Source organism: Eutrigla gurnardus, assembly GCF_963514095.1.
Source record: "Eutrigla gurnardus genome assembly, chromosome: 15".
In the NCBI taxonomy this organism is placed as follows: Eukaryota; Metazoa; Chordata; class Actinopteri; order Perciformes; family Triglidae; genus Eutrigla; species Eutrigla gurnardus.
Window position 1 is genome coordinate 12,396,959 of NC_139938.1, and position 26,406 is coordinate 12,423,364.

Here is a 26,406-nt window from a genome sequence, read left to right on the forward strand (position 1 = left end):
GTATACAAGGCTGTGATTTATTACCATTGCAGCATGCAGTAAACTCACATCAAACCACTTTAAAAGTTCATGAAATATGTCTGAATACATTTTCACTCCGGCAGAATCCTTCACGACCAAGGAAGTAAAACCTGGCAAATCCAATTTCCAGCCCTTAAACAGAAAAGATAACTTCACTCAGGGTCGTGTCAAGTTAAACATACACCAACAGTGAAACCCCTGAAGGCATGAATTAAACATGACACTCAAATTGCGTCCTTGTAAAAATTCAGGGTAATTGTCAACATCTTCCGTCTTTGGTATGCTGACCCATTTCTCTTATACTCTACAGGAAGCAGCACATCACCAGCTTCAAAGGGAAGGAAGGCATACACAACACATCCTTCCAAACAAATACAGTCCAATTACAAACCTCTTGCACATGTTTAGGATTATCTACTCTGTTAAGCTCAAGGAAATTGATAAGTCAAAACTAGATAATATGGATAGCGCTTTTCTAGTCTTTTCAACCACTCGACCTCTACCATTCATACACTGATGGCAGGGCAGCCGCCTGCCCATCTAGTCTAATCTTACTTCACACACATTCATACACCGCTGGCAACCATCATCCTGAAATGTGTTGTATTTAAAACTGTTATCAGCACACATAGATTAAACAACAGAAAAGTGAACATATTTGTGCGTCTGCTTTGACAGCATGCAGCTAACCCAACTAAACACTTATCCTACCACCACATCATATTCTGTTCTTAAATTGACCTGTTCTGTTTTTCTGTTCTATTAAATTTATTATATCACTTTCTTTAACTATTTAAAAAAACATATGAGCCAGTCCTCACATCGGCATGAATTAGCTCCACCGGACAGCCCTTATTTGAAAAGGAAATACATCACTTTTAAAGCTTGTTGCTGACAATGAATATAGCTTTTAAAAAGCTATCTTGGCGCGTCACCCTGACTTCCACAATAATAGTCCAAAAGCCGTCCACAAGAGTGAGTGCAGGAAAACCCCAAACCGTCTCTTTCAGCAACAAAATGGTCAGATAATATGGCATCATATGGAACAATAAACATTCAACATAAGGAAATGTTGTCCATCAACTCTGACTGTGTTTGAGCACCGAACGTCACAGAGTCCTTGCTGGCGTTTGTGTATTGTATAATGTATGCGTTTCAAGCTTAGATCCAACTTCCACCAGATCACATACTGCACAACACGCCAACCTCTCTTCCTCCTTCTCTTCCACGAGGGCAAGCCTTTATGTGTCACCTAAAAGTCCTCGATTGCTTCTTCATCAGATGATCAAGATGACACCCATCAACAGCATTCATGTGCACACCGATGTCACTCCTTGTGTCCGTTTTGAGGGTTTATATGATGGACGGTGGTTTGCAGCAGAATGGTCCTGGCCGAGCTTGCAAGTTCGAAAATTGGTGACATAATCAACAACGGACGCTCTAATGCCCCGTCCATCATCCCTTCCCTTCGACTCCAGGCGTCACACTGTGACTCTGGTTTTCTCCATCAAGTGAACAAACCAATCGAACTAACCAGCTTACACCCATATTTTACTTCAAAAAATACAATCGATGCTGAATCCTTTCGAGACCCTTGACAACTTCTTGCAAGTCCAGAAATCCCACAGCTTAACATTGACAGGTCTTTTTCTTCATCGCAGTCCCAAAGAGTGATTAGTAGATTTTGGTTCCATCAGCATTCCCACAGGTTCTCTCCCTGTCCGGCATTTCTCCTTCGGGATTTTTAAAGATCTCAGATCTTTAAAAATGCAGATTAACTCAGCAAAGCGTATGAGCTGTAAGCAGCCCTAGCACATCAGGCAAGTCCTTTCTTTAGCAAAAAGTTAAATGCATCTCGTTGATGGTATGAATTGAAGTTGACTTTTTGGTAGCAGGACCAAACTTCAACCAGCGACTTCCTGCAGTTCCACAAATAACCATAAGCCAGTCCCCCTGTTCCGCTCGCTTACCTTCCTCTTCCTGTCCTCTACGTAGGGTGCTGAGGGGGTCCGTTCTGCCTGGGGTCGATTCCCTCTTGAAGCGTTCTCTCAAAGTGGATGAAATATGAGCAGTTCAAGCATCAATCGTGCCCTTTCTTTAAGAAATCATTAAGAGAATTTTCTTGATGGAGTGGTCTTTGCTGGCAAATCAGGAGATCAAGCAGAAATTATCTTAGAGGGAATTTGCCTCTGTTCCTTTTTTTTTTAATGTTTTTTTCTATTTTAATTATTCTTCCTAAGATGAGAGCTTTCCATGGAACCAGCCTCCGAGCTCAGTCGATGTGCTGACTCGCATAAAAGGAGCAGGCAGGAAGGCGGTGTGACTTACAACCGTGTGAAGGGTAACTGGGTCCTCTGCATCCCGCTGGCTCCCACTAACACTATAATTGGCCCACTGAGAAGTCTACTGGGAGGAGCAGCAGGGAGTTTACTGGGGCACAACTCACACCAGGGCTTCTTCACAAGAACAAAGCTCTCAATGCCACTTTTGCCAACAGGCTGCAGACATTTTGTGAGTGTTTCGTGCACACACATACACAGAAACACACGCAAGCATGCACACGCATGGGAGACGTTTGCTTGTTTGTATCAGCTAATGCTTATGTGCTTGCACATGTTCAAATGCCAAAACACACACACACATACAAACACACATGGTTGATAATCATAAACACATAAGCATTTACTTTAGTTTACACACATACAGAGTTAAAACAAATGCAAACAGAAAATGATGTAAAGAATCTCTAAAAGAAACACCCGTACAACCTGCAGAAGACACTTTGACATAATCAATAAAATAAAATAAACACACACACACAGTCACATATTTTACTGTTACATTTACATTTAGGGCATTTCGCAGACGCTTTTGTCCAAAGCGACTTACAATAAGTACATTTGTAAAAAGAAAGAAACCACAACATATCATTGCCAATAAAGAGCTAAATAGCCAGTGGAGGTCACAGAGGAGGGGGGTTACATGGGAGAATTTGAGTAGATTGAAGACAAGGCGTGCTGTAGCGTTCTGGATACGCTGCAATGGTTTAGTCACCGAGACTGGGAGCCCACGCCGGAGAGAGTTACAGTAGTCAAGGCAGGAGATGACCAGTGCTTGGACCAGGAGTTGCGTTGCATCTTTTGTGAGGAAAGACCGGATCCTTTAAATCTGCAGGATCGGGTCACAGCAGTGATGTTGGGGGTGCAGGATAGTTGTTCGTCGAGGATTAGGTTTGATATCCTGGCTGGGATAGGACACATGGCTGCGATGGGTGGTGGTCAATGAGTTGTTTGGACTTCCTCGATGGACTCCCACAGATTAGTCAAACAATTAGGTCCTAACTCCTATTCCTAGACCTCTGGGGAAAACATCACAGAGTTAAGGAAAGACAGCTGATGATCAGCACTGGTGATTAGCGTGTGTCTCCACTGGAGAAACTACAGTAATGGACGAAAAAAGCGCATCATCCACTTCTCCCCATGTTGTTGGTTTTATAAGCAGCTCGTTCACTGACCGGCTTCAGGTCCAGCAGCTCCTCCTTCCTGTTTGACCGTTTGCTGTATTTACATTTCATTTGTGGTTTTAGTTTCGTTTTTGTGAAACATTTGTAACATAATGAAAAATAAAAAAAAATATCATCACTTTCCAAAGACATTTAGCAACACAATTCCAATTACTATATGTCTGTATGAAAGTAATTGTTGAATATGCAAATAAGCATATCGTTTGTTTTCATGAACCGCCGAGGTGTGCGGCACTTTAAATGTTGCTCTCGCAAGGAATTGTGGGTCGGCGTAATCTCCTTTACTAGGATGCTAAAGGAGATCTGAAAGGATCATTGGAGCTCCTTTTCTTTGCATTTAGAAAATTTGAACGGCTCTTATCATGGCGTCCACTTGTTTACTTCCAGGTCACTTCTTCAGTTCGGAACCTTCCTAAGCAAAATAGACTATTCGAACGCAGCCATTGACTCCCTTGTCTTCTTTTGACTGTCCTGATGCTGCAGCTGACGCTGTAGTGACAAGCTCTTAAGTGCTTGGTTTACCTCATGCAGGTTTTGCCGCTCACTCCCTCCAATCAAGTCTGTTGACTTGCTAAGACAGCTAAGATGGCCAAAACTAGGTAATTGCCCACTCAGTATCAACAGCTTCACAAGGATTTACACAACAAGGTATCAAGACAAGACCAAATATTACAACTAGCTCTAATCACAGAATGCCAAAACCCAGTATCTAAAATTATTTTGTGACTTACCAACAATGCAGCTTCCGTCCTTTCTTCAGACAAAAATGTACACATAGAGCAGGATATTAAACTCAGGCATACACTTGCGGTTGTCCACACACACATTTTCCTGTTCTATTTTTGCTCTCCCACAAATGTGTCCAGCCAGCAAGACATCACAGTACAGTTGATCAGTGTCCAAGGAAGGATAAATAAATAAAAGAGGAAACAATTGGAAGCTTTGGCTTTCATCCTCGGCCTCTTGGTAATTCCACCCCAGTCAGCAGTGCCAGTTTCACTCTGTGGTTTGTGAGCCGATATCCCCTCTGGATCTTCCTGATTGTACCATGTATCCCTTTTGTGTTGGGCTTATTATTAGTGTCACCTGCCTCAGATGTGTGTGTGTGTGTGTGTGTGTGTGTGTGTGTGTGTGTGTGTGTGTGTGTGTGTGTGTGTGTGTAGACCACTGGGGGACCAAAGACCCTGGAGACGACATATACTCCATTCTTGATTCAACATCATCAGTGACGACAGCAGAGGATTCTTAACGCTGATGGCGTTTAATACACGGCCTCATCATTTGTGTATTTGCGCATTATGAAATATTTCACAGTGTCAAAAATGTGCTTTGTCTTTGGTGTGGCCACAGCTTTATTCTATCTGTGGTGGAACGTTTTCCTTTTGAAAGTATTGCTATTTCCTCCAACCACATTCACATTGGTTTAAACTCTTAAACTGTGAATTTACAGTCCTCCGTTGACTATCACCAATACTATGGCATTTTCACCTGATTGTTTTACTCCGTCTTGGACGGCTCTGTCTCTCTACAGTTCTGCTGGGTGTATTGAAGACATGCGCCCAGACAGAGATGAAGAGGGTTGTTGGAGAAAATGCTACGCTTCCCTGCCACCATCAGTTCTGGGTGGGTGATGACCCAACTCTTGACATTGAGTGGCTGTTCCTCAAGCCAACCAACAGGCAGAGAGTGGTGAGTGTCTCTCCATACAAGAGCTGAAGTGTTGGGGATGGAACACATTAGAAGCTCATATTCATTACATCTGTATGTGCATAGAATTAGTAAATCAACACTACATTCATGTTAAGACATTGGTTTAATGACCTTGAGCAAATTGCCTATAAGGCTTTCAGTCTTGAGTCTACATTGCATTTTACATTTAGAGAAGTGTCAAACATATTTCTCCATAATTGAAAGACTAATAAGCATCCAAGTATAAGCACCCACTAACAGTAATATGATATTATGTATTAATATGTAAATAACTAAAGTTAAAACAGGCAGAAACCAAATATTGTTTTTTGCACCAGGGGGTTGAGAGATGATTTCACAAAACGATGTAAAAATCTAGTGTTTAAACTAAGATGTGCAATGTACATACAGTGCAATTGATTACAAATGACAATATTTAAAACAAAAACATGCAGCAGTTAGTTTGTCCATCCTAATTCTAAATATTTGAAAAAAGAAGACATCATGAAGATAAAGAAGTGACTGGAATGGGTCATGCTTTTTCAACATCACGATTATACTGTGATTACAAAAAATAAATAAATAAATAAAAATGTATTGTTATTGAATTACTTGAGGGGCGGGAGTACTCCAGTTGCAGCAAACCCCCCATCGCTCCAACATTTCACGACAAAATGCATGACTTCAATCCTGCATGTGCATCATAAAAAATAATAACAGCGAAAAAACAGAATTTCCTCAAGGGAAGAAATTAAAGTTCCTCTTTTGTCTTTCCTTTGTCCTCTCTGACCTTCTGTACGAATTGCAAGTTATTATAGAGCATGTCCATATTGTTGCACTTCTTTGATCTGGCTGACCTTCCATCACCTGTTTCATCTCCCCCATCAGGTGATCACCTTCTTTGCTGGACGGGTTTTTGACCACAATGAAGCAGAGCGTAGCCGCGTGGCCTTCGCTGGAGAGTACTTAAAAGGTGACGCCTCTCTGCTGATCACTGACTTGTCTCTAACGGACTCTGGAGAGTACAGCTGCAAAGTCAAGACTGGTGCACAATACCACTGGAGCACCATCAGCCTTGTAGTGCTGGGTAAGTGGCAGACAGCACTTTGGGTAAATAAGGAAAAATGGAAGACTGAGGGAGAACTCATGAGAACACTTTACAGCTGGAAGAACCATGTAACCCCAAAGCTATTAGCTTGAGAGCTAACGTCGAATGAAGTGCTGCACACTGTGGTATTCTGGTCGACCCATGTGATTGACCAATGAATTCACTAGCAAGTACCACACCATGAACAAGATATGTAACAATGTATTAAGGAAAGCATTAATGGCTCTAAAGTGTATTTGACCAGTCAGTTGAATGAGTTGTGGGGAGCTTCGTCAGGGAATCCGCCGTGGCAGTCAGGCACAAAGAACCTCATCAATTCCCCATGTAAAGGAGAGAGAGAAAGAGAGAGGAAGAGAATACGGGAGTGGAGCAGGAAGAATGGGCTAGCTTGGTTTGTCTTGGGAGCAGCGGCGCTGAGCTGTCTTTGAATGGACTCATCCCCTCTATTCTGATGGGGGAGGTGCAATGGGAGACATGTAGGATTAATTGGATGAACTATAGTAGTTTTGTAAGTCGAAGAGAGACTAACCGAGTGGGGTATAGACCATTGAAAATACTTTGTATGGGCTTACTGGACTCACTCCCTTCCCCGGATGGCAGAAAGCAGATACTAGACGAAGTAGGCGGTGTAGGTGATTTCGGTTTCTGTAGCTGGTTCTGCTGGAGACCGCTGAAAGCTTTGGACTTGGTTGTTCTGGAGAACAGGTGAGTAGATGTGAACTCAAAATGTAGTCGATGGTAACGTTAGTAGACTGCTTCTCTGTAAATAGATTGAGCTCTGGTCCTGATCCCTGTCTGAGAATTGTGTTTGTGATCAAAGCTTGCCACTCTTTCGGCATCAAGCTAACTATTCATTTCTTTAAAATGTTTAGAGTGAAGTGTTGTTGCAGCAACACCCCCTCCTTGATCAACTGACTCTCATTGATTGGCCAATCTGTTGGTATTAAATCTGTAAAGATAGCAGCACGTTTACGTATAGTGCAAACGGTCCCATAAGAAGAGCAGACCCTTCTTTACTATCCAATACAAGACTGAAATAAACAAAGCCCAGCAGATTGTTTGACCCCTTTTTAAATAATTGATTGCTTCCTCCTCCAGTCACTCCATTTCCCAGAGGCAGCTGGACCTTCACACATTAAGCACCAAGTCAGTTCTTACACCAGTGCACAGTACATGCTGTTCAAGGGAGGAATTTATTTTACAAGTTACAAATGCAGAGGTTTTCTAATCAAGTCCAGAAGCAGATGCAGTGCTTTTCAAAACATCTCCTCCCTGTTTGTTTATTAGATGTGATTCAGTCAGCCAGATTACCATGCGGCTATTTTGAGCAAAGACGCAGGTGACAGCCAATGAAATCACTCTGCTTATGGAACATTGTCAGTGCTGCTTTCCATGTACATGAGCAGATCAGTTCATTGGAGGCAAAGGAAGCTACATTTCCCTATAAAACTGTTCTGATGGGCTGATGGTCTCTCTCAGGTCCGCTCTTCATCCTAAAAATGTCACAACAGCTCAGGATTCAGATGGTTGACTGCAGATCGTATGAGGTCATAAAGTTCCACAATGAAGGCAAAACTTCCCTTTAGCTTGTATTTTCTGAGTTTTATCCACAATGGCCATTAGCTTGCAAGGTGAATGTTTATCCTTCAGGCAGTATTTTGTCCTGCTGGCCAGTGAGTTTCCCGCTTGTTATAGATTATACACAGGGATACCAGGGAGAATGAGGCAGATGTAAATGAATTACTTTTGAAAACAACTGTAAATCTATGCCAGGATTGACACTGCTGCCAGATATTTGCCAGCATGGAGACAAATCTCATACATTTCATATTCTACGGTTGTGGGGTGAAATTAGAGACACTCTCTTGGTCACCACGACTGGAATTATGATTAAACTTGTAAGATTTGCATCTTGGTTAATTTGATAACACCTGCAGTTACATGGTAATTATATTACATTTTTTGCAAAGGGCTTTGCAACCTGTTCCATGACCCGAGCTGTGGATAAGGAAAAACACCCTTAAAAACATTAAATGGGGGGAGAGGAAGAAACCTCAGGGAGAGACACTGATGAGGTTTTCCCAAAAAGATGTCATATGCACAGAATAAACTACAAAATAATTACAACATAGTCAATCCCTATTTAACAAGCTTTTTAAAAGTTTCTTGTTTGTCGCCTTGCAGACAGACCTAACAAGGTATAACTTCAGACTAGAAATCGCCAACATTTTGTACTTATTTTATCAAGCCGAAAATTAGCGTTTTGTGTGAGCACAGAATTACACTGAAAATCATCATATGGCAAAGTCAGCATTCAGTATCCATCTGCACTAAGAAACAATTCTATTTTTTGAGACACTTTTAACAGGTGGTTAAATAGAGCTGGTATTATACATATCCAAGGATGTACTGTTACAAAAATCTGTTAAACTCAAATCCACATTAACTTCAGGAAAATCCTCTGTGTTGAGCACAGTAAAGACTGTTTAAGGCTATTTGCGTTTATATGTGATTTTCTATCTGCAGTAAAGCCGTCCAAGCCGCGGTGCTGGATGGAGGGCAAACTGTTGGAGGGCGGTGATGTTAAGATGAGCTGCAAGTCTGCTGATGGCTCGGATCCCCTTCGCTACAAATGGGAGAGGGTACTGGACAAGGGCAAGTATGTTGGCAAGCTGCCTCCAATGGCCCTGATAGGTAAGTGTACTCACACACAGGAGAATGTGTGTGTCCAACACAGTCTCACAGCAGCAGGTGAAATAGTCATCGAATTGAAATCTGCACATTCAGAAACATTGACGGGACTCCTTTTGTGTTTCTCAGCGACAATTTCAAAGTAATGTATTTCTGTTGGAAGTATCATTCGTTACTGCACCTTGCTAACAGGACAATATTAAACTACACAACCTCTTAGTTAGGATTAGGCAACATAACAAACATTATGTTCAGGCAACAAAACCAATGTTGGGTTTTTGCAACAAAACCTCTTAGTTAAGTTGAAGAAAGCCGTCACCAATCCACCTTCCACCCCCCACCATAAGTAGACTTTGTCAATATTGAATACTACATCACTAAGTTGCATAGGGGATCTGTGCCCACTACGAAAAAGGATCCTAATTAAAGGCAGTCACACTAGGTCTAGTTGATCCATACCGGGCGGAAGCACGATTGCCTTTTGTACATGTCATCACGTCGTAATATGACATGGCTTTACGTAGTTTCCAAGAAGTGCTGTCTCAGAGTCATCATAATAGACAACAACCCAGAGAACATGACTGTAACTTTACTCACAGGTCGCATCCTAGAGTAAATACTCAACCTCTGGATCAGAACATATGAACGGACGGAGCGCAAACGTTGCGTACCAGTGCTTGTGTTCGTGCGACTGTACTGTGCCAAAGTACACCTCTTCCAATCATGCCAGGGTCGAGGAAGTGTACCATGCTTTATCACAGTACAGAGCACTCATACTAGTCAAACAAAGCGGACTTTAGGTTCAATTGTGCCTGGGCACGGTGCGGATTGCCTAATGTGAGTTCGCCCTAGCTTTCCATTGACATTGTTTTGGTGCTGAGAGACAGAAATCACTAAATCAATTTGGTCACTATTTCATGATCTGCAGTGAGAATGGGTTGCATACCCTGTTTTCTTTTTGTTGGTACTATCAGATTTGAAAAACCCAGAGATAGTGACGTTGAAGAACTTGACCAAGGACAACACCGGAGTCTACAAATGTACAGCCAGCAACGACGTGGGAGAAGAGAGCTGCACAGTGGAGGTCAAGATGCACTGTGAGTGGAAACGCGTGCTGACCAACTTTTTATTAAGAACAGGAGGTCGCTTGCACAAATATTTCTCTCACAGCATCAGCAGTCCTACAAACAACTTTCACACACACTCATAGTCAGTTAATCCATCATGTGAAATAATGTGTGGCTGCCTGAAAGGGATGTTTTAGGGGCAGTATTATAATCATTTGACTCAAATACACTGGTGTTCCACTGTCTTTCAGGGGCATGTGAATAAGGCTGACATCATTCTATATTTCCTTACTGTCATGAAAGTCACTCACTATAAACAACAGCTGTACTGCAAACTGCTGCTGCTTGACATACTGCCCCTCACTATTGATCAGATCTATCAATCACCAACTTAATCACCAGTTTACCACAAGTGATGGGACACCAAGACCTCTAAAGGGAGGCTGTCAGAAAGTAAAGCACCTGCAAATAAAACTCATTCCTATAGGATTTATTGGAACAGCTTGTGAACATTTGGAAAAGGTTTAGTATTCACAGTTCTGATAAAGGGAAAGCATTATTTATGATTATTTTAGTCTCTAGTATCATTCAAATAACACAATACACAATGTTTTTCATTGTGGAAAAATGTTTTGTCAATAAGGAGCCCTCAGGATTACTTTCCAACACACAGGGTAGCCCTTCAAACAATAATGCTCCGCTACGGTCGCATTGAACATCTGGTTAATTCAAATAGTAACACTTAGTCAGGTTTAGAAAAACATCTGGGTTAACATTGTAGTTACTTGTGAGTTAGTTCTGTCATGATCGTGCAGAAGATGGAGAAGTGGAGTCGGTGTGGCTCAACCACGTTCGTCAGATCCACCCGTCATTACACCACAGTCCAAATGTGGTCATTTATATTCACTGGTTGTAGAAATTGCAAGATGCTAATGGCCAAAATCAATGAATTATTAAATTAAGAAAATTTGGCCTTAAAGGGTTAGTTGTGCGTTTGTGCAGGGGCAAAACATGCGTATTTGAGGAATTGGGAGTGAGGCAATATCAGTATAGTCTTTCTTACACAAGTGTGTGTGTGTGTGTGTGTGTGTGTGTGTGTGTGTGTGTGTGTGTGTGTGTGTGTGTGTGTGTGTCTGTGTGTGTGTGTGTGTGTGTGTGTGTTCTCATGTGTGTAGATATCAGAGGAATGGGTGTGGTAGCAGGGGCAGTGGTTGGCGTGTCCTTCGGCGTCCTCCTTATTATACTCATCATCTGGTTGGTGTTCCGCAAAAAAGAGATGAAGAAATATGAAGAAGAAGAGACCCCAAATGAAATCAGGTAAACAATGGATAGAAACTTTCCCTGCCAGTCAGAACCACATGACCACATGCATCATAACAATATAACAATATATGTGATTTGTTCTGATGACTCACCATTCTAGCATGCAACCATATGGTGGCCATCTTCCCTGGGTCCAGTTTTAAACTGGCTGTAATTGGAACCTTATGTTGTTTTTACAATGCTTGTATTTGTCTACCAATACACCAATACTGTTATTACTTTATTCAAGGTAATGTATGTAAGAAAACTGCATCTGCAGGTACCATAAAACAATGATTCTGGTTGAATTTGATAATTATAACTCCAAGAGAACAAAATTTGCGTTCACTCATAAAGAGAAGCTGAACATGTTATAACTTTCTGTGGTATTCTTAATGACTAATGCACTTCATGAGGGACCGTACCAGCCTGATTCTGATGTCTTCAACACATCTTGTGTGCAGCAGTGTTTACTTTAATAGAGCTCAGTCTACCTGTTTTAACCACCGTTCACTGCCATTCACGTTGAAATGGTGTGTAAAAACACTAGAGATGGTAAAGTCTCAATCCATCCTTGTAAAAATCACTGCATTGCTTATTTTATCTAAAATTCCAGTATTATTGATGGAGCAGCTACAATGTTAGCATAGCTTAGCAACCATCAATCCAGACTCCATACAGAAAACAAGCATTTTAAAGGCTGTTTGCTTATCGTCTTGCAGACAGACCTAACAAAGCATGACTTCAGACTTTTTACAAATCACCATCATTATGTAGTTACTTTAACATCCTTTTATCTGTATATTGCAATTAAGCTTAATAGTTTATTCTGGGATCATCAAGCTGTGGTAGACCATCCGACATGAGCCATTGCTAGATACAGTGAATACAGCTTGGTGAAAGTCATTGAGTACCTCTGGATGATGAACCCAGACAGGACAATGTACCTAACAAACAATGACTTCAGACCTTTTAAAAAATCACCATCATTATGCAGTTTTTCCCATCTTCTTTTTGATCTGTTTATTGCGATTAAATCACAGCAGAATAGTATTGAAAGAGAGAGGGAAGAAAGAGAGTTGAAAACAAACAACAAATTAGTAAAACCAAAACTTGAAATTGTGTTTGCATTTAACATCCACTTTCCTCAGCAGTATTTATTTGTGCAGTGTTTGTAATAATTTGTCCAGACCCACTTCACTCCACTGGTAGATGTCCATTTGATCTCTTTGAATTCATGCAACCATGTCCTTATTTCAGGGAGGATGCAGAGGCTCCCAAAGCCAAACTGATGAAGCCCAACTCCCTCCCTTCATCCCGCTCTGGGAGCTCTCGGTCGGGTACCTCTTCCACTCAGTCCATGGTGCACAACATTGGGCTCCGAGGCCAGCGAGCCTGTGTTCCTGCTGTGGCAGCCCTCAAGGAAAACTGCCAGACCTCCTCCTTCCCTCAGTCTCCACCTGGCTACAATCAGTACCCTGAACCTCGTTCAACACCAACCTCCACGTCTACCTCCAACTGCAAGCCAAGCCCTCCCCCAAAACTGAGTCCTGGAAACCTGTCCCGCATGGGGGCCACTCCTGTTATGATTCCTGCCCAATCCAAGGCCTTCCAGACTGTGTAGGACATGTAATGACACAGAGACAAAGACAGAGGCAGCCTCAGGACACCAGCTGAACCCAAGAGTCAGACTCTGATAAAGATCCAGTTATATTACCTACATATATTCACACCATTCACTATTTGATGGATACTTTCAATTTAACTCTTGAAGCATCTCTGCTTTACATTAACAACATAGGAACAGGCTTCTTCTGGTGTTGTTTATTGACACACTGTCACCTGAGCAACATCATTGATGAAGGCAATCTTTTTAAACTGAAGCAGCAGTTTGTTTCTTATTGAAGGAGAGGATCACATGAACCAGGGAGTGAATGAGCTGAGGTAATGTAATGAGCTGAAGTCAAAAGCGTGAATGACATTTGATAAAAAATAATTACATTGCATTGCAACTTCATTCTTTTACCAGAGGACAACAGACTATTCACAGATACAGCTTAAGAGGTTACAGTTGCTCATAAAGAACAGACCTGAACACATTCTCACTTACAGTGCACCACAGTACCCCTGTTGCAAATTAAAATACCCTGCACCTAAGACTGAACTGATTAAAGTAATTTAACTGTATGTTGTTACAGTATATAAACAGCAAGTTTCGGAAGTTTGTGAAATATTCACCAAATTTACTTTTGGTTTTATCCTGAGCAACACGAATTGTCGATTTTTTTCATGTCGTTAAGCATGATTTCTTTTTCTGTAAGTCAGGACGACATTACAAATCAACCTTAGGTTTAGACAACAAAACAGATATTAGGTTTAGACAACAAAACCAACTTTAGGTTCAGACAAGAAAACCAACGTTAGGTTTAGACAACAAAACCAATGTTGGGTTTAGACAATGTAACAATGTTAGGTTTAGACAACAAATCCAATGTTAGCTTTAGACTTAGACAACAAGACTAATGTTAGGTAAAGACAACAAAACCAACGTAAAATGAGACAACAAAACCAATGTTGAGTTAAGACAACAAGACCAACGTTATGGTTTAGACAAGAAAACCAACATTAGGTTTAGACAACAAAACCAATGTTAGCTTTAGAGTAAGACAACAAGACTAATGTTAGGTAAAGACAACAAAACCAACATTAGGTTTAGAGAACAAGAACAACGTAATATGAGACAACAAAACCAGTGTTAGGTTTAGACAACAAAACCGATGTTAGGTTTAGACAACAAAACCAACGTTAGGTTTAGACCACAAAACCAACGTAAGGTTTAGACAACAAAACCAACGTTTGCTTTAGACAACAAAACCAACGTTTGGTGTAGATAACAAAACCAACGTTAGGTTTAGACAACAAAATCAACGTTAGCTTTAAACAACAAAACCAATGTTAGGTTTAGACAACAAAACCAACATTCGGTTTAGACAACATAACCAACGTTAGGTTTAGACAACAAGACCAACGTTTTGTTTAGACAACGTAACAATGTTAGGTTTAGACGACAAAACCAATGTTAGGTTTAGACAACAAAACCAACATTAGGTTTAGACAACAAAACCAACATTTGGTTTAGACAACATAACCAACGTTAGGTTTAGACAACAAAAACCATGTTAGGTTTAGACAACAAAACCAACGTTAGGTTTAGACAACAAGACCAACGTTAGGTAAAGACAACATAACCAACGTTACGGTTTAGACAACAAAACAAACGTCAGCTTTAGACAACAAAACCAACGTTAGGTTTAGACACTAAAACCAACATGTGGTTTAGACAACAAAACCAATGTTAGGTTTAGACAACAATACCAATGTTAGGTTTGACAAAAAAAAAATTAGGTTTAGACAACAAAACCGACGTTAGGTTTAGACAACAAAACCAACGTTAGGTTTAGTCAACGATACCAACATTAGGTTTAGTCAACGATACCAACATTAGGTTTAGACAACGTGGAAATGTTAGGTTTAGACAACAAAACCAACATTAGGTTTTGACAACAAAAACAATGTCAGGTTTAGACACCAAAACAAACATTAGGTTTAGTCAACGATACCAACGTTAGGTTTAGACAACGTAAAAATGTTAGGTTTAGACAACAAAACCAACGTTGGGTTAAGACAACATAACAATGTTAGGTTTAGGCAACAAAACCAACATTAGGTTTAGACAATAAAACCAACTCAAAAACAAAACCAAGTTTTTCTCAATATTTAACACTACGTCACTAACTCTGGATGCTGCATAGCCACATTGAACCGTTTAATTTGTGTATTCAGCATGAAAGAGGATCCTTTATCTTTACCTTTATTTTATGTTTCTACTGACACTGTTTTAGTGCTGAGAGACATGAAGAAAATGGACAATTGGTGTCCCTGTTCATCAAACACACATATGTTCCTGACTATTCCATGACCTGCTGTGAGACTGGGCTGATATAAACAGAATTAATGGCTTTGATTGTATTAACAGACTTGATGTGAACACTCCATGTATCTGTCCATACATGCGTCACGCTCACTGTCACTGTAATATGGACGCATATGATAATGAACCCCCTTGTCACTGCTTTCTCTGTGCTGCAGTAGTTTAAGTGTGGATTAATACAGGGCACTTCATGTTCATACTGTTCATGCCTGCCATGTCGAGGTTCAAAGAGAATTCAGAGAAGTGCATGAGGTTTTTTTGGAGCACTTATATTTTTTAAAATTGTTACAGGGTTAAGTATAGGCCCTACTGAGAAAGTGCCACATTGTTATGGTTTACTTTTTACTTGTTTCTTATGTAGTATACCTTCTCTTTTAATCCTAGAATGAAAAAAACTGTATGAATGTGATGCTAACAACAAGTCCTCCAACTCATACGACCACAGTTGTCGTTGGTCCATGCACTCGAATACGACCTCTGGGAGCGTATTGCGGAGATTCTTCCGCAACGATAGTAGTGGTTAAGGTTAGGGTTAGGTCGACGTGTGGAGGCGGTCTCTGCCGATGATGCACGCGCGGGGGGGGGGGTAGCGCGGGGGGCGCGCGGGGGGGGGGTAGGTTTAGGGGGGGGGGGGGGGTAGCGCGGGGGGCGCGCGGGGGGGGGGGTGATTGACGGGGGGCGCGCGGGGGGGGGGGGTAGCGCGGGGGGCGCGCGGGGGGGGGGGATGGGGGTGGGGGGGGTGGGGAGGGGGTGGGGGGAAGATGTCGTGGAATCGGGGTAGGTTTAGGTCGACGTGTGGGGGGGGCGATCGTCTGAGACACCGGAGTGTCGATATTTACTTGACCGCTAGAGGGCGCGCTATTTTGAAACGTAACATATGGTCGTAATTCGGTGCTTGACACACGACCTATGTGGTCGTTTTCTCGAGGAGGACAGTCTGGATGCTAAATGGGGTGTGTTATTTACAGTTTATTGTTTTCCCCAGCAATAGGTTGGTAATGGTTAAAATGTTTTGATTTTAAATTAGTTTATATGACTCATTTAATTATTTGTAGGCCTAGAGAAAATGACCTTCTGCACTCTTATAATATATTAGACGTTAAATAATGATCTTGAGTGCCTTTGGTTATATACACGCTCATTGTAATGTCCAAACTATAGTGCTATTGACAGTACGTCACATTGCAAATTAGTTGTGTTTCACAAGGAGCATGTCACAAATCAGATTTAAAGAGTAATTAAACCCCAGAATTTTGGCTAAAGTGTCTCTAGCCTGGACATTTAAAAATAACCATGAAAATTATCAACATGTAAAGAGATGTACAGTCGCGTCTATCATTGTCTCAACTAAACCATCATAACATTACAAGATCTAGTGAATCAGTGTGACTCATTAGTTGCAGATAGGAATGTGCTTTGCTACACTGTGAAACACTGGTCTATATTACTTTAACATGTAGCTGGCGATAATGTTAATTGCGAGCTTCCTGACTATTGTTAACATGATGGTTAGGTATGTGCTGGAATGGGTCTGTTATAAACCTTTGTCAAGATATGTACGAACATTAACCACTAAAGATGGTGAATGCAAACTAACAAATTGACTTTCCAGATCTGTGTCCTATTAGTGGGTGAATAGAATACATTGATATCTAATGTCCACATAGACATGTACTTGTTGTGTAATGTGTGAGACATTACCATCATCAAGTCACTAGATGATCAACGTTATCTATGGTCATGTGCAAAACATCAAACACCAGGACGGAGACTCAGAGCTTTGACTTTGGTGCGCTGTCAGGCGGGACAGCGTCATCAGCTGTAACCGCCGTGACAGCATTATAGAGAGGCGTCTGTAAACCAGCCAGTATGGTACACTCACGGGGAGTTGGTTGGTGATGGTTGGTGACTAAAGCTGCCTCCATATACGTCACCTGCCCTCAGATCAGCCCAATAGAAAAAATTAAATGTCAATAGCCAGGTTTCAACCAATAGATGGCAGTCCCTATGTATAACTAAAACACATAATGAAGAAAAGATTTGGACCCGAGTCAATCAAAAACACTACTTAATACACGATACATTAATTTTCAGCTGAAAAAGTGGTTTGGGTGTTTAGTTGCTCTTTAGGTTTGGGGCAGAGCTCTCTTTATGGCAGATCTACTGCATACTCGCCTGAGGCAACAGCCGGCTGCCCTTGTGCTTCATCTCCCATTCAGCAGAGGACAAACCTGATCCTTCCCCATTCCTCATTCTTCAATCACATTCCTTCCCTTCAATACATAATCTGCCACTTATCCCTGTTCCTCTTTCAACTTGTCTTGTGAGTTACACAGCTTACTCACTACTCTCCCATGACAATGTTCTTGATTCTAGTCATTTGTATGATGTTGCAGTTTTATATAACCTTGATCCAAGGATGGAGGTGTGTCACTGTTGTGCTCACACATTTACTGTACAATACAACAGAGCAACACTTCAATACCGTGATCTTTCTTTGCTTTTGTGACACCTCCTGCTTTTAAATATTACTATGTGTGTGATCATGCATGGGTCAGAAAGCACCAGTGTGACAACATTCATACACTGCAGTTTAGGTTTAACATATACTCTTCTTGTGGCTTAGAGCAGTCCAATCAATATTCCCCATAGCCAATAAAACCCTGGAGCCATTCCATAGAATGTAAATTGGCAAAGAGATTGAATGGACTGAACTAAAACAGGTCAGCAGCAGACAAGGTGCCCTTATCCCCAGATAACCTAAAGACATTGAAACAGAAGTAGCCGAGTTATAATTTCCACCAGCTCCACCCTCTGCTGGACTCTATAGATGTGTCCAAAATCACTCACTACTCAATGTAGTGACTGTATAGTGAGTTTGCAAGGTTTAAGTCTGAATGTTTAGTGAGAGTTATTATACCCTATATAGTATACTCAAGATGTCTCACAATTCATCATGCTGAAGTAAATGAAACTTGTATTCTCTCTACTGGCCATTAGGCGGCAACTCCTCTGGGTGTAAAAAGAAATCTGATTCCATGGAAGTCTCTGAGGAAAATTACCTTACTTCTCACTTGATTTATTATCTCAGTAAAAATTGTAAGAGTTTATGGTCTCCTGTCGCTCCTCCATAGTCCAAATATGCTCACTTCCATTCAGTAGTTCAGTAGGTCATCAGAGACTAAGACAGGAAGCTAGATACTAAGGCAGGAAAAACCAACATGGAAGACGAGGAGCAAACCGAACCAACACAGAGGACCAGACACTGACACAGGGAAAGACATGGACTAAATACAGAAAAAACTAATGAGACAAGACACAAGTGGGCAGACATGAGGGCAGGCTGGAAACTGACTGGTGAAAACAAAGGGGAAAGAGTGGTGGACGAAACTAATACAACACAGGTGATACACTGAAAAAAGAAAGGAAAATAACAAAGACAGGAAGTCAGACAAATACAGGACACAAGAGTCAATGACCTTCAAAATAAAACAGGAAATGAACTAAACAAAAACCCAAGACCATGACACATATCTCCATCCATGTCCAACTGGGGTTCTTACTGGAAATAAGCACCAGTTGGGCTTTCTAACATGCTTAGAGTATAAAGTTAAAAGAAATCAACGGGGGGAAATCTTCCAATAAAACTGAGGAATGATGGTTATATGCATGTTATAGATACAAAGCTAGGAATAATTTTGTTATTTTCCCCTCAAAAATATAGTATATAAATGATACTTCTATAAAAATCAAACTGTAAATGTAATAAATCTATATTTTTTGGTTTCTATTTGATTTGTGTACTGTATGCATTCACTGCAACATACTATGTACCCTCTTGAAACATGTAAATATATTAGAAATTCTACATCTCTCTGTACAGTTGGGTAACAACACAAAGCCAGAAAGGGACTGTTTGCCTGTTCATGAAAGCAATGTCAGGCGTTTATTTTTATGTGGGCTTGACTAAAAAGGCCACGGCCTATATTGTCCTCTGCTTGACCGAAAGAGTGATATTTGTACAGAAACTCAGTGCAATTTTTTTTTCTTGTTGTTCTTTTATAAAAATTAAAACTTTGAATGGAGAGTTGCAGAGAGATATTGTTTTTATTGCTGGTACAGTAAGACCGACGTTTTTATTGTTTATTGTTAAGTCTGCCCAGTTTGTGTGTTTTAAAGTCCCCATATTATATATACTGTTTTTCATCAATTCCACACAGCTGTCAGAGGTCCAACAACACTGTTTATTATGCATTGCCCCAAACCCATCCGTGATCCTGAATTTCAGCTGTCTAAAAGTTGCTCAAATGAGCTCTGCTGAGAACAGGCTGCTTCTTGTCTGCACCTTTAAATGCTAATGAGTTCCGTCTGTCATCACCTACTTGGAGACGGAGACAATGCCGCGGCAGCATGCGCCAATGTTTACAGTGGATGTATCGCTATGACTCGCCTATGTGGCTCTAATGAAGTTGCTGGGACCCTTTACGTAACGAAAGGAGCTGAATCTGAACAGCCTGTAAGAGCACCGTTTTACCGGAGGGTGGGCTGCAGAGTTTTCCTCATCCTGGGAGTTGACAGGCTCAGGGAGGACCAGTTTATAGGTGTAGAGACCAGAGAAAACCTGTTTTTCATAATATGGAGCCTTTAAGGTTTAGAGTGAAGGATCTGGTGCCATCTAGAGGTGAGACTGCAGATTTCTACCAACTGAAACTTCTCCTGTTGACCAAGTGTGAAGAGATCTATGACGGTTGACGTCAGAATGGGAAAATGTGAATGACTATCTCCAGCCAGTTTTTGGTTTGTCCGTTCTGGTCTACTGTGAGTAGGACTCACGCGATATGTAGATCTAAATGTTCATTCTAAGCTAATGAAAACGCAATTTTGATGTATCATTTGAGTGGGACTGTGCCTCTCAGCAGGATCCTGTGGCAATAAGAAACACCCCATGGATTATTATTTATTTATTTATTTTGTTAAACAGATAGATATAGATAGATTTCTTTATGAATACCCAAAGTGAAAAACTAAGTATAGCATAGTCATAGCAACAAACGTGCTCATAAAAGTACATGACAGGAAAGCAGACAGAACCAAACAAGTTAAAGCTGTAGTTGGTAAATATGTAAAATAAGTTCTTGATGTACAAGGTGCAGTGCAAAGTCTAAATGATCTCCTGTATCACTCCTTTACACACCAGGGTTGGATGATACTAGCTTAGCCTAGCTAACATGTAGAGGTTGGATGTTATTTGTGAATGACGGCAGTTTTCCAGCAATGAAAGAGCCACCCTTTTTTTGTGTGTATTCAGTCTGTTGGTGTCCTTTGCTATGATGCTCTTTTCTTCTTCCCAGCACACATAGTATAAAAGATGGTACGCGCAACAACACAATGTTGTAAAACATGTGAAGCATCCTGCAGACGTTGAAGGACCTGAACCTGGTGGACCATTCCAGGTTTTCATTCAGTTGGAAGACCCGGTACTCGTAGGACAATCTCCACGTCCATACAGGAAATATATTTTAACTTTTTCAAATTGCGCACTTAAACTGGTAAACTGGTACAAAGTGGGAAGGGCAGTGACGGTTCGTGGTGACATCACAACCAGTGTCTCTGTCCCCAAAAAACGCGTGGAATCAGTGGACAGTCAAATTTGAGTCAGGTAACTTGTGTAGCCATGACTCACTGAAACACATGAAGCTGCGCTCTACACTCCTGCGGACTCTGTCGAGTGATTCGAGTTCACCCATCCTATTTGCTAGACACCTCACATTCCCTGTAATGACGGCAGAGATGCATGTTTCAAATCTCCTTCTTGTTCTGCTTCACCTTCAGTATAGAGGGTTTTCTCCCAAATACTGTAGAGTGGTCAGACCAACAAAACCAGTGAACTTGCAGGCATGGCGTCTAATCATTAGCACCGGTCTGAGGCTGATAAAAAGCAGTAAAGTGTATCTGAGCTGTTGAAAATGTATTGTGCTGATGTCCGGTAGAATAAGGACAACCTATTTGTGCCCAGATGATAAAACCACAGGAATGAGGAAAATGCTGCTACAACAGGCTGCTATTAGCATGGCACTACTGTGTGTCAGCAAAGAACAACAGTCCCATGCAGTGAAAGAATCTTTCAAGCTGCAGCTATGACTTCCCATTTATATGAAAGTCATATTATTTCAAAATTAAATTGTGCTGTTGAATGACCGTGCATGTAAAAACGTAGCCCTTCCAATAGGTCCCATTCAACAGGCAGGTCCACAGCTGTTGGCCTGTCTCTGGGAAGTGGAGGATCACACCGTCCAGCTATGATAGGGCATCTCTATGCAGTGAGAGCTTCCAGTTTACATTCCTTGAGTTATGTACCCCACTCTGATGGAGGGTAAGTTCTTGTGAGACCAAAGCAGTAGGCTCCAGGATATATCTAGCAGCCGGGTTGAGGGCATGGCAGCTGCCCTGACAGTTGGTGTACATTGCTGTCTATTCTCACCATGACATGGCTGTTTTTCAGAGAAGCTGAAGAATGCTCATGGGAGCATAAGCAGACTTGTTGAGAAGATGTGTAGCAAACTTTTTGTGTAGCTGACGTGCAGCTTTGCTCCAGAAGGTATGTTTCCTCACCCTCTCCACTTCCTCAGCTGCTTCATGCAGATGAGCCATAGCACCCAGGAGGAATGGTCTCAACAGCCCATTAGGGGATATGGGAGCCTCCAGCAACTCCTGATGTGAGAGGAAGCTGCGATCATGGGGGGACAGATGTTACGCTGAATCATCGTTGGCCATTCCATAATTCTGGACACCGCCACCATACAAACCCTGACAGTTGAGTGGCCCGAGGAGACAGCAGAAGACAACAGCGAGATGTTATTTTGCGCTGCTGCCACCTGAGCTACACACTGGTGGGAGCAGTCAGTGAGATGAGCCTTAATCGGCTTTTTGCAAGCTTTTTTTTTTACTGGTTGCAAAAATTCCAAAATGGTAACAATCAAATTTCAAATTGGTGACGGCAAAAAGGGCAGAAGTTGGGACTTCAAAACTGTAGTCCATAAACATAGGGGTGAGATCAAAATCATCCACTTCTTATATACAGTCTCTGCTGTGGACCCATGCAGACCAAAAGGATGCAAAATAAATCTTGACTTTGTTTGCAGGGGATTAATCAAAAAGTGACACACACACACACACACACACACACAATAGAATAATATAATCCATAGAATAAAATAATACAGTTTATAATGAATAAGAACAACACTGATAATAATGTAGTCACTGTGGATCTTTTTATATTGTGATTTCCCGGTTTTATATGAACATTTATTAACTTTGAACAGGTTGTACATGACAGTGTGCCACGGAGGCACCTGGGCTTCACAGCGTGGGAATTTAATAATGCTCCTATCCTGTGGCAATAAGCAATTCACCAGTGATTTCTTTGTTTTTATGAGCATTTCTGCTGAAGTCATAATCCTGTGCAGCCAAAGAATCATTCATGGTTTTATTAAGCAGCCGTGCAGCTCTGCACTGTGGCAAGTTTCTGTCCCGAGGCTGTGATTCATGAGCAGCGTCCTGCCGCAGCTGCACATTAATGAACAATTTCATTCCACTGAATGAATCAGAAAGAAAAAACGTAACTACACATTTTGAATGAGTGTGTTTGAGAAGTTGACTCATGAGGAGATGAGCTACTGGTGCCCTGCTCCATACTGACACATCTGTGCTATATTCAATGTCAAAAGGTGACTATGCATTTAAATCCACAGTACGCATACAGCCTAATCAATAATTAACTTTTGTCACTGATTTTATATCATATAAACTTATTGATAAATGTCACAAAAATGAATGCCTTCTATGTGATGGGGGGGGGGGGGGGGCAGCATACAAAATCTTGCACTTGCATCTTTTAAGTACTGTATTAGAACGACACAACAACCAGTAAAGAAGTCAAGCTACTAACACGTTAAACGCAACAGACATTGTCTTCTTCTTCTTCCAAGAGTTGCTTAGAATCTGATTATGTAAATGTATCTTAAATAAGAATAAGAATAATTTATTTTATTTATGGGCCTCTTTCTAAACACTCAAGGTCACCTTACAAAATAAAACAACAATAAAGCACTCAGTACATCAAAAAAGCAGTCATAAAAGGAGGGAAATTAAACTCCATACAAAATCAACAACAATAAATACAACAATAGAAACACCGAGTCCATCAACACGCAGTCATAAAAGCAGGGAAGTAAATACTAAGAGCAGATAAATTAAAGGGACTAGGCCTGTCTAAAAAGGTGAGTTTTCAGGTGAGATTTGAAGGTGGTTATGGAAGTGGAGTGTTGGATGTAGTGAGGCAGAGAGTTCCAGAGGTGGGGGGCTGAGGAGCTAAAAGCTCTTGACCCCAAGGTGACCAGACGGGCAGGTTGGAGGGAACTTAATCTAACACAAAATTGTTAAGGAATGGTCAATTCCGCCAATGAACAGTGCATTGCAATTTGCAATGTTTTGACATTGTCCAATCTGCTCCAAATGACTCACGGTCTGGAGGCATCTTCACACGTATTAGTTATAATCACAACGCCGCCAACTGACTACAGCACAATCTTTGTTCATCTTTGTGCACACATATTTAAGTGTATGTGTCAGTCACGCTCTGTACCGTAACTGTGTGGCTGGAAATTTCCCCAGGCTTCCATTCATTGCATATGTCATAGTTCACACAGCTCGTGTTTGGTGGGAGAACAGATAAAAAGAGACATTGTTCAGTCTCATGGTGCATCTCGTTCTCTTAGACCAGTGTAAGATGAGATATGTTGTCTCCTTTAACCATTAGTCACATTTTGCCTGCTATCATTGCTTGTGTCTGATGATATCCTGTATTCAAGCATAAGAGCACCCAGGTGGACTTTGGAGTTGGGGTTGTGGGCCACTGATAGTTCAAAATCTCAGATGTTGTGGCATTACGTGGTTTAGACAACCATACCAACGTTATGTTTAAACAACAAAACCAACGTTAATTTTAGGCATCAAACCAACGCTAGCTTTAGGCAACAAAACCAACGAGCTTTAGGCAACAAAACCAAGGTTTAGGCAACAAAACCAAAGTTAGGATTAGACAACAAGACCATTACATCTATATGACTAAATCCCACCTAGAATGGACTCCCAGCAGTGTTACCATGACGATGAGCTCCAGAAATGAGAGAGATAATCATCAGTGCTGCTGCATGATATGGTTTACCCTGAGTATTCAGTGTCACAACGGTGGCTCTCTCTTAACCTTGCTATGTTGCCATGGTAACAGATGCTGCAGACTAACCTTTCCGTTGCAAGTTATATTCAGATTTTGGAATGTTTAATGGGAGAGTGCTGAGAACCCAAAGAGCTGTGTTGGCTTTTCCCCTCTGCTGAGGGAATATATGCAGACTTGTTGATTCTGCATTACATTAGAGTGGGGCATATTGTAGGCCAATGCAACTTTACAGGGACTTTTAAGCATTCATTTGGTGATGTAGAAGCCCTTATTTGCTGCATCAGTGTTGCTTTTTGCTGTTATATTTTCTTCATAGACTCTTTTTCTCTAAATATTGATGACATAAGTTTTCTATGTGAGTGGGTAGAATACATTCATATACACGTGTTGTGTAACGTTATAACAGCGAGACATTACGATCATTACTGATCTGGAGTCAGGTGATGTATATGGAGGCAGTTTTTATCATCAAACAGTGGTTTCTGCTGTTTGTAGGAGTAGTCCCTTCTGTAAACCGTCTGGTTACAGCAGTGAATGTTTTTGTTTGAATTCAATTAAATTTGACTATAACAGATGCAACATCAACATGTTTAGATTCAGTCACATCCTGATGTGCATAAAACTGAGATTTATTTATCATACTGAATATGACCTCCCAGTCACACACATTCACACTCAATGACTGTGCTGCCTGCGGCCTATGGAGATAGCTGGGTCAATTTAAATAGCAGTGTGTCTGTTCGGTCAGATGCACTTGAGACATGTCAAAAACACAGCTGAAACTTCTCCTGTGTCGACACATATAGTGTAGTCAAGTCTCTGTGGATCTAAACAGAGCAGTTAGCACAAGGCCAGGATAAATAACTTCCCTCTATCTCAGTCTACAGTCCTATATTATTCCACACCATGTATGTACAACAGCCTTGAGTTGTGTTTACATCATTGTCTTGCTACTCAAACCACTCGACTGCTTTCAAGTCTTTCAAAGAGTGGTTGTTGACATTTTGAAACATTGTCCTATTTGTCAAGTTCTTTTATTATTGATTATTTGTTTTGTGGCTCTTTAAAGAGGAACTAAACCCGAGTCATTAGTGCATTTTCAATATCAATTGAAGGCCTTTTCTCTCTTTACTGTGTGAATTAAACCATCAGAACACCTGGTGAATAAGTGTTACTGACTGATTTTCTGCTGAGAGGGATGTGTTTTCCTTCACTTTGACCATAAATGGATGAACATTATTTTAACATGTAGCTGGAATTCACTGTTTTTAACTTACTGTTCATGATGAACCTTTACATTTCCTCATGTTAATTGCTAGTGTTCATGCTAATTGCAAACATGCTGGCGTTGCCGTGGTTATGATAATGGTTAGGTAAGTGATGTAAAGGTCTGTTATAGTGACGAAATATAGTTTAAACTCGAAAACATTTGTGAAATTGATTTGAATCATAGATTTCCATTAAATCAGACTTCTCTTTGCAATGAGGAATCGCCCCCTGGTGGCCAGCAGAGAGAGTTTGAAGCTCTTTAGCATCACAGAACTGGAGGTTGCTGCTATAAAAGGAATTTGACTCTGGTCATTTCCATCTCTCACATTGTGCTTAACAGAAATAGATGTAAAATCCAGGATTGTATAAATAAGAAAATAAAATAAGAATTAAATGTCTACATACAAGTCAATGGTTCTGTAAAAAAAACAAATAGTGCAAATAAATAGTGAAATAATGTAAAATAACAAATAGGTGTGAGAATGGACTACTCACACTGTACAA

The 26,406-nt window shown here is 41.0% G+C and overlaps 1 protein-coding gene and 1 long non-coding RNA gene across 2 annotated transcripts in view; both read left to right on the top strand.

The window, feature by feature from the left end:
- The window catches only part of LOC311026233 (CXADR-like membrane protein), a 50,540-nt gene extending 36,381 nt beyond the window's left edge, over positions 1 to 14,159 (top strand). Inside the window, exons 2-7 of the mRNA XM_084029642.1 lie at positions 5,076 to 5,233; positions 6,122 to 6,320; positions 8,868 to 9,035; positions 10,007 to 10,129; positions 11,275 to 11,416; positions 12,662 to 14,159. Of these exons, the coding sequence (XP_083885768.1) occupies positions 5,076 to 5,233; positions 6,122 to 6,320; positions 8,868 to 9,035; positions 10,007 to 10,129; positions 11,275 to 11,416; positions 12,662 to 13,025 (1,154 nt within the window). The 3' untranslated portion in view covers positions 13,026 to 14,159. The remainder of the gene's footprint in view (positions 1 to 5,075; positions 5,234 to 6,121; positions 6,321 to 8,867; positions 9,036 to 10,006; positions 10,130 to 11,274; positions 11,417 to 12,661) is intronic.
- Positions 14,160 to 14,465: 306 nt separating this feature from the next.
- On the top strand, positions 14,466 to 18,766 carry LOC311026239. Its single transcript, XR_014598459.1, has 3 exons — positions 14,466 to 14,735; positions 14,807 to 15,789; positions 16,324 to 18,766. It is a non-coding gene; the product is annotated as an uncharacterized lncRNA (long non-coding RNA).
- Positions 18,767 to 26,406: the final 7,640 nt, after the last annotated feature.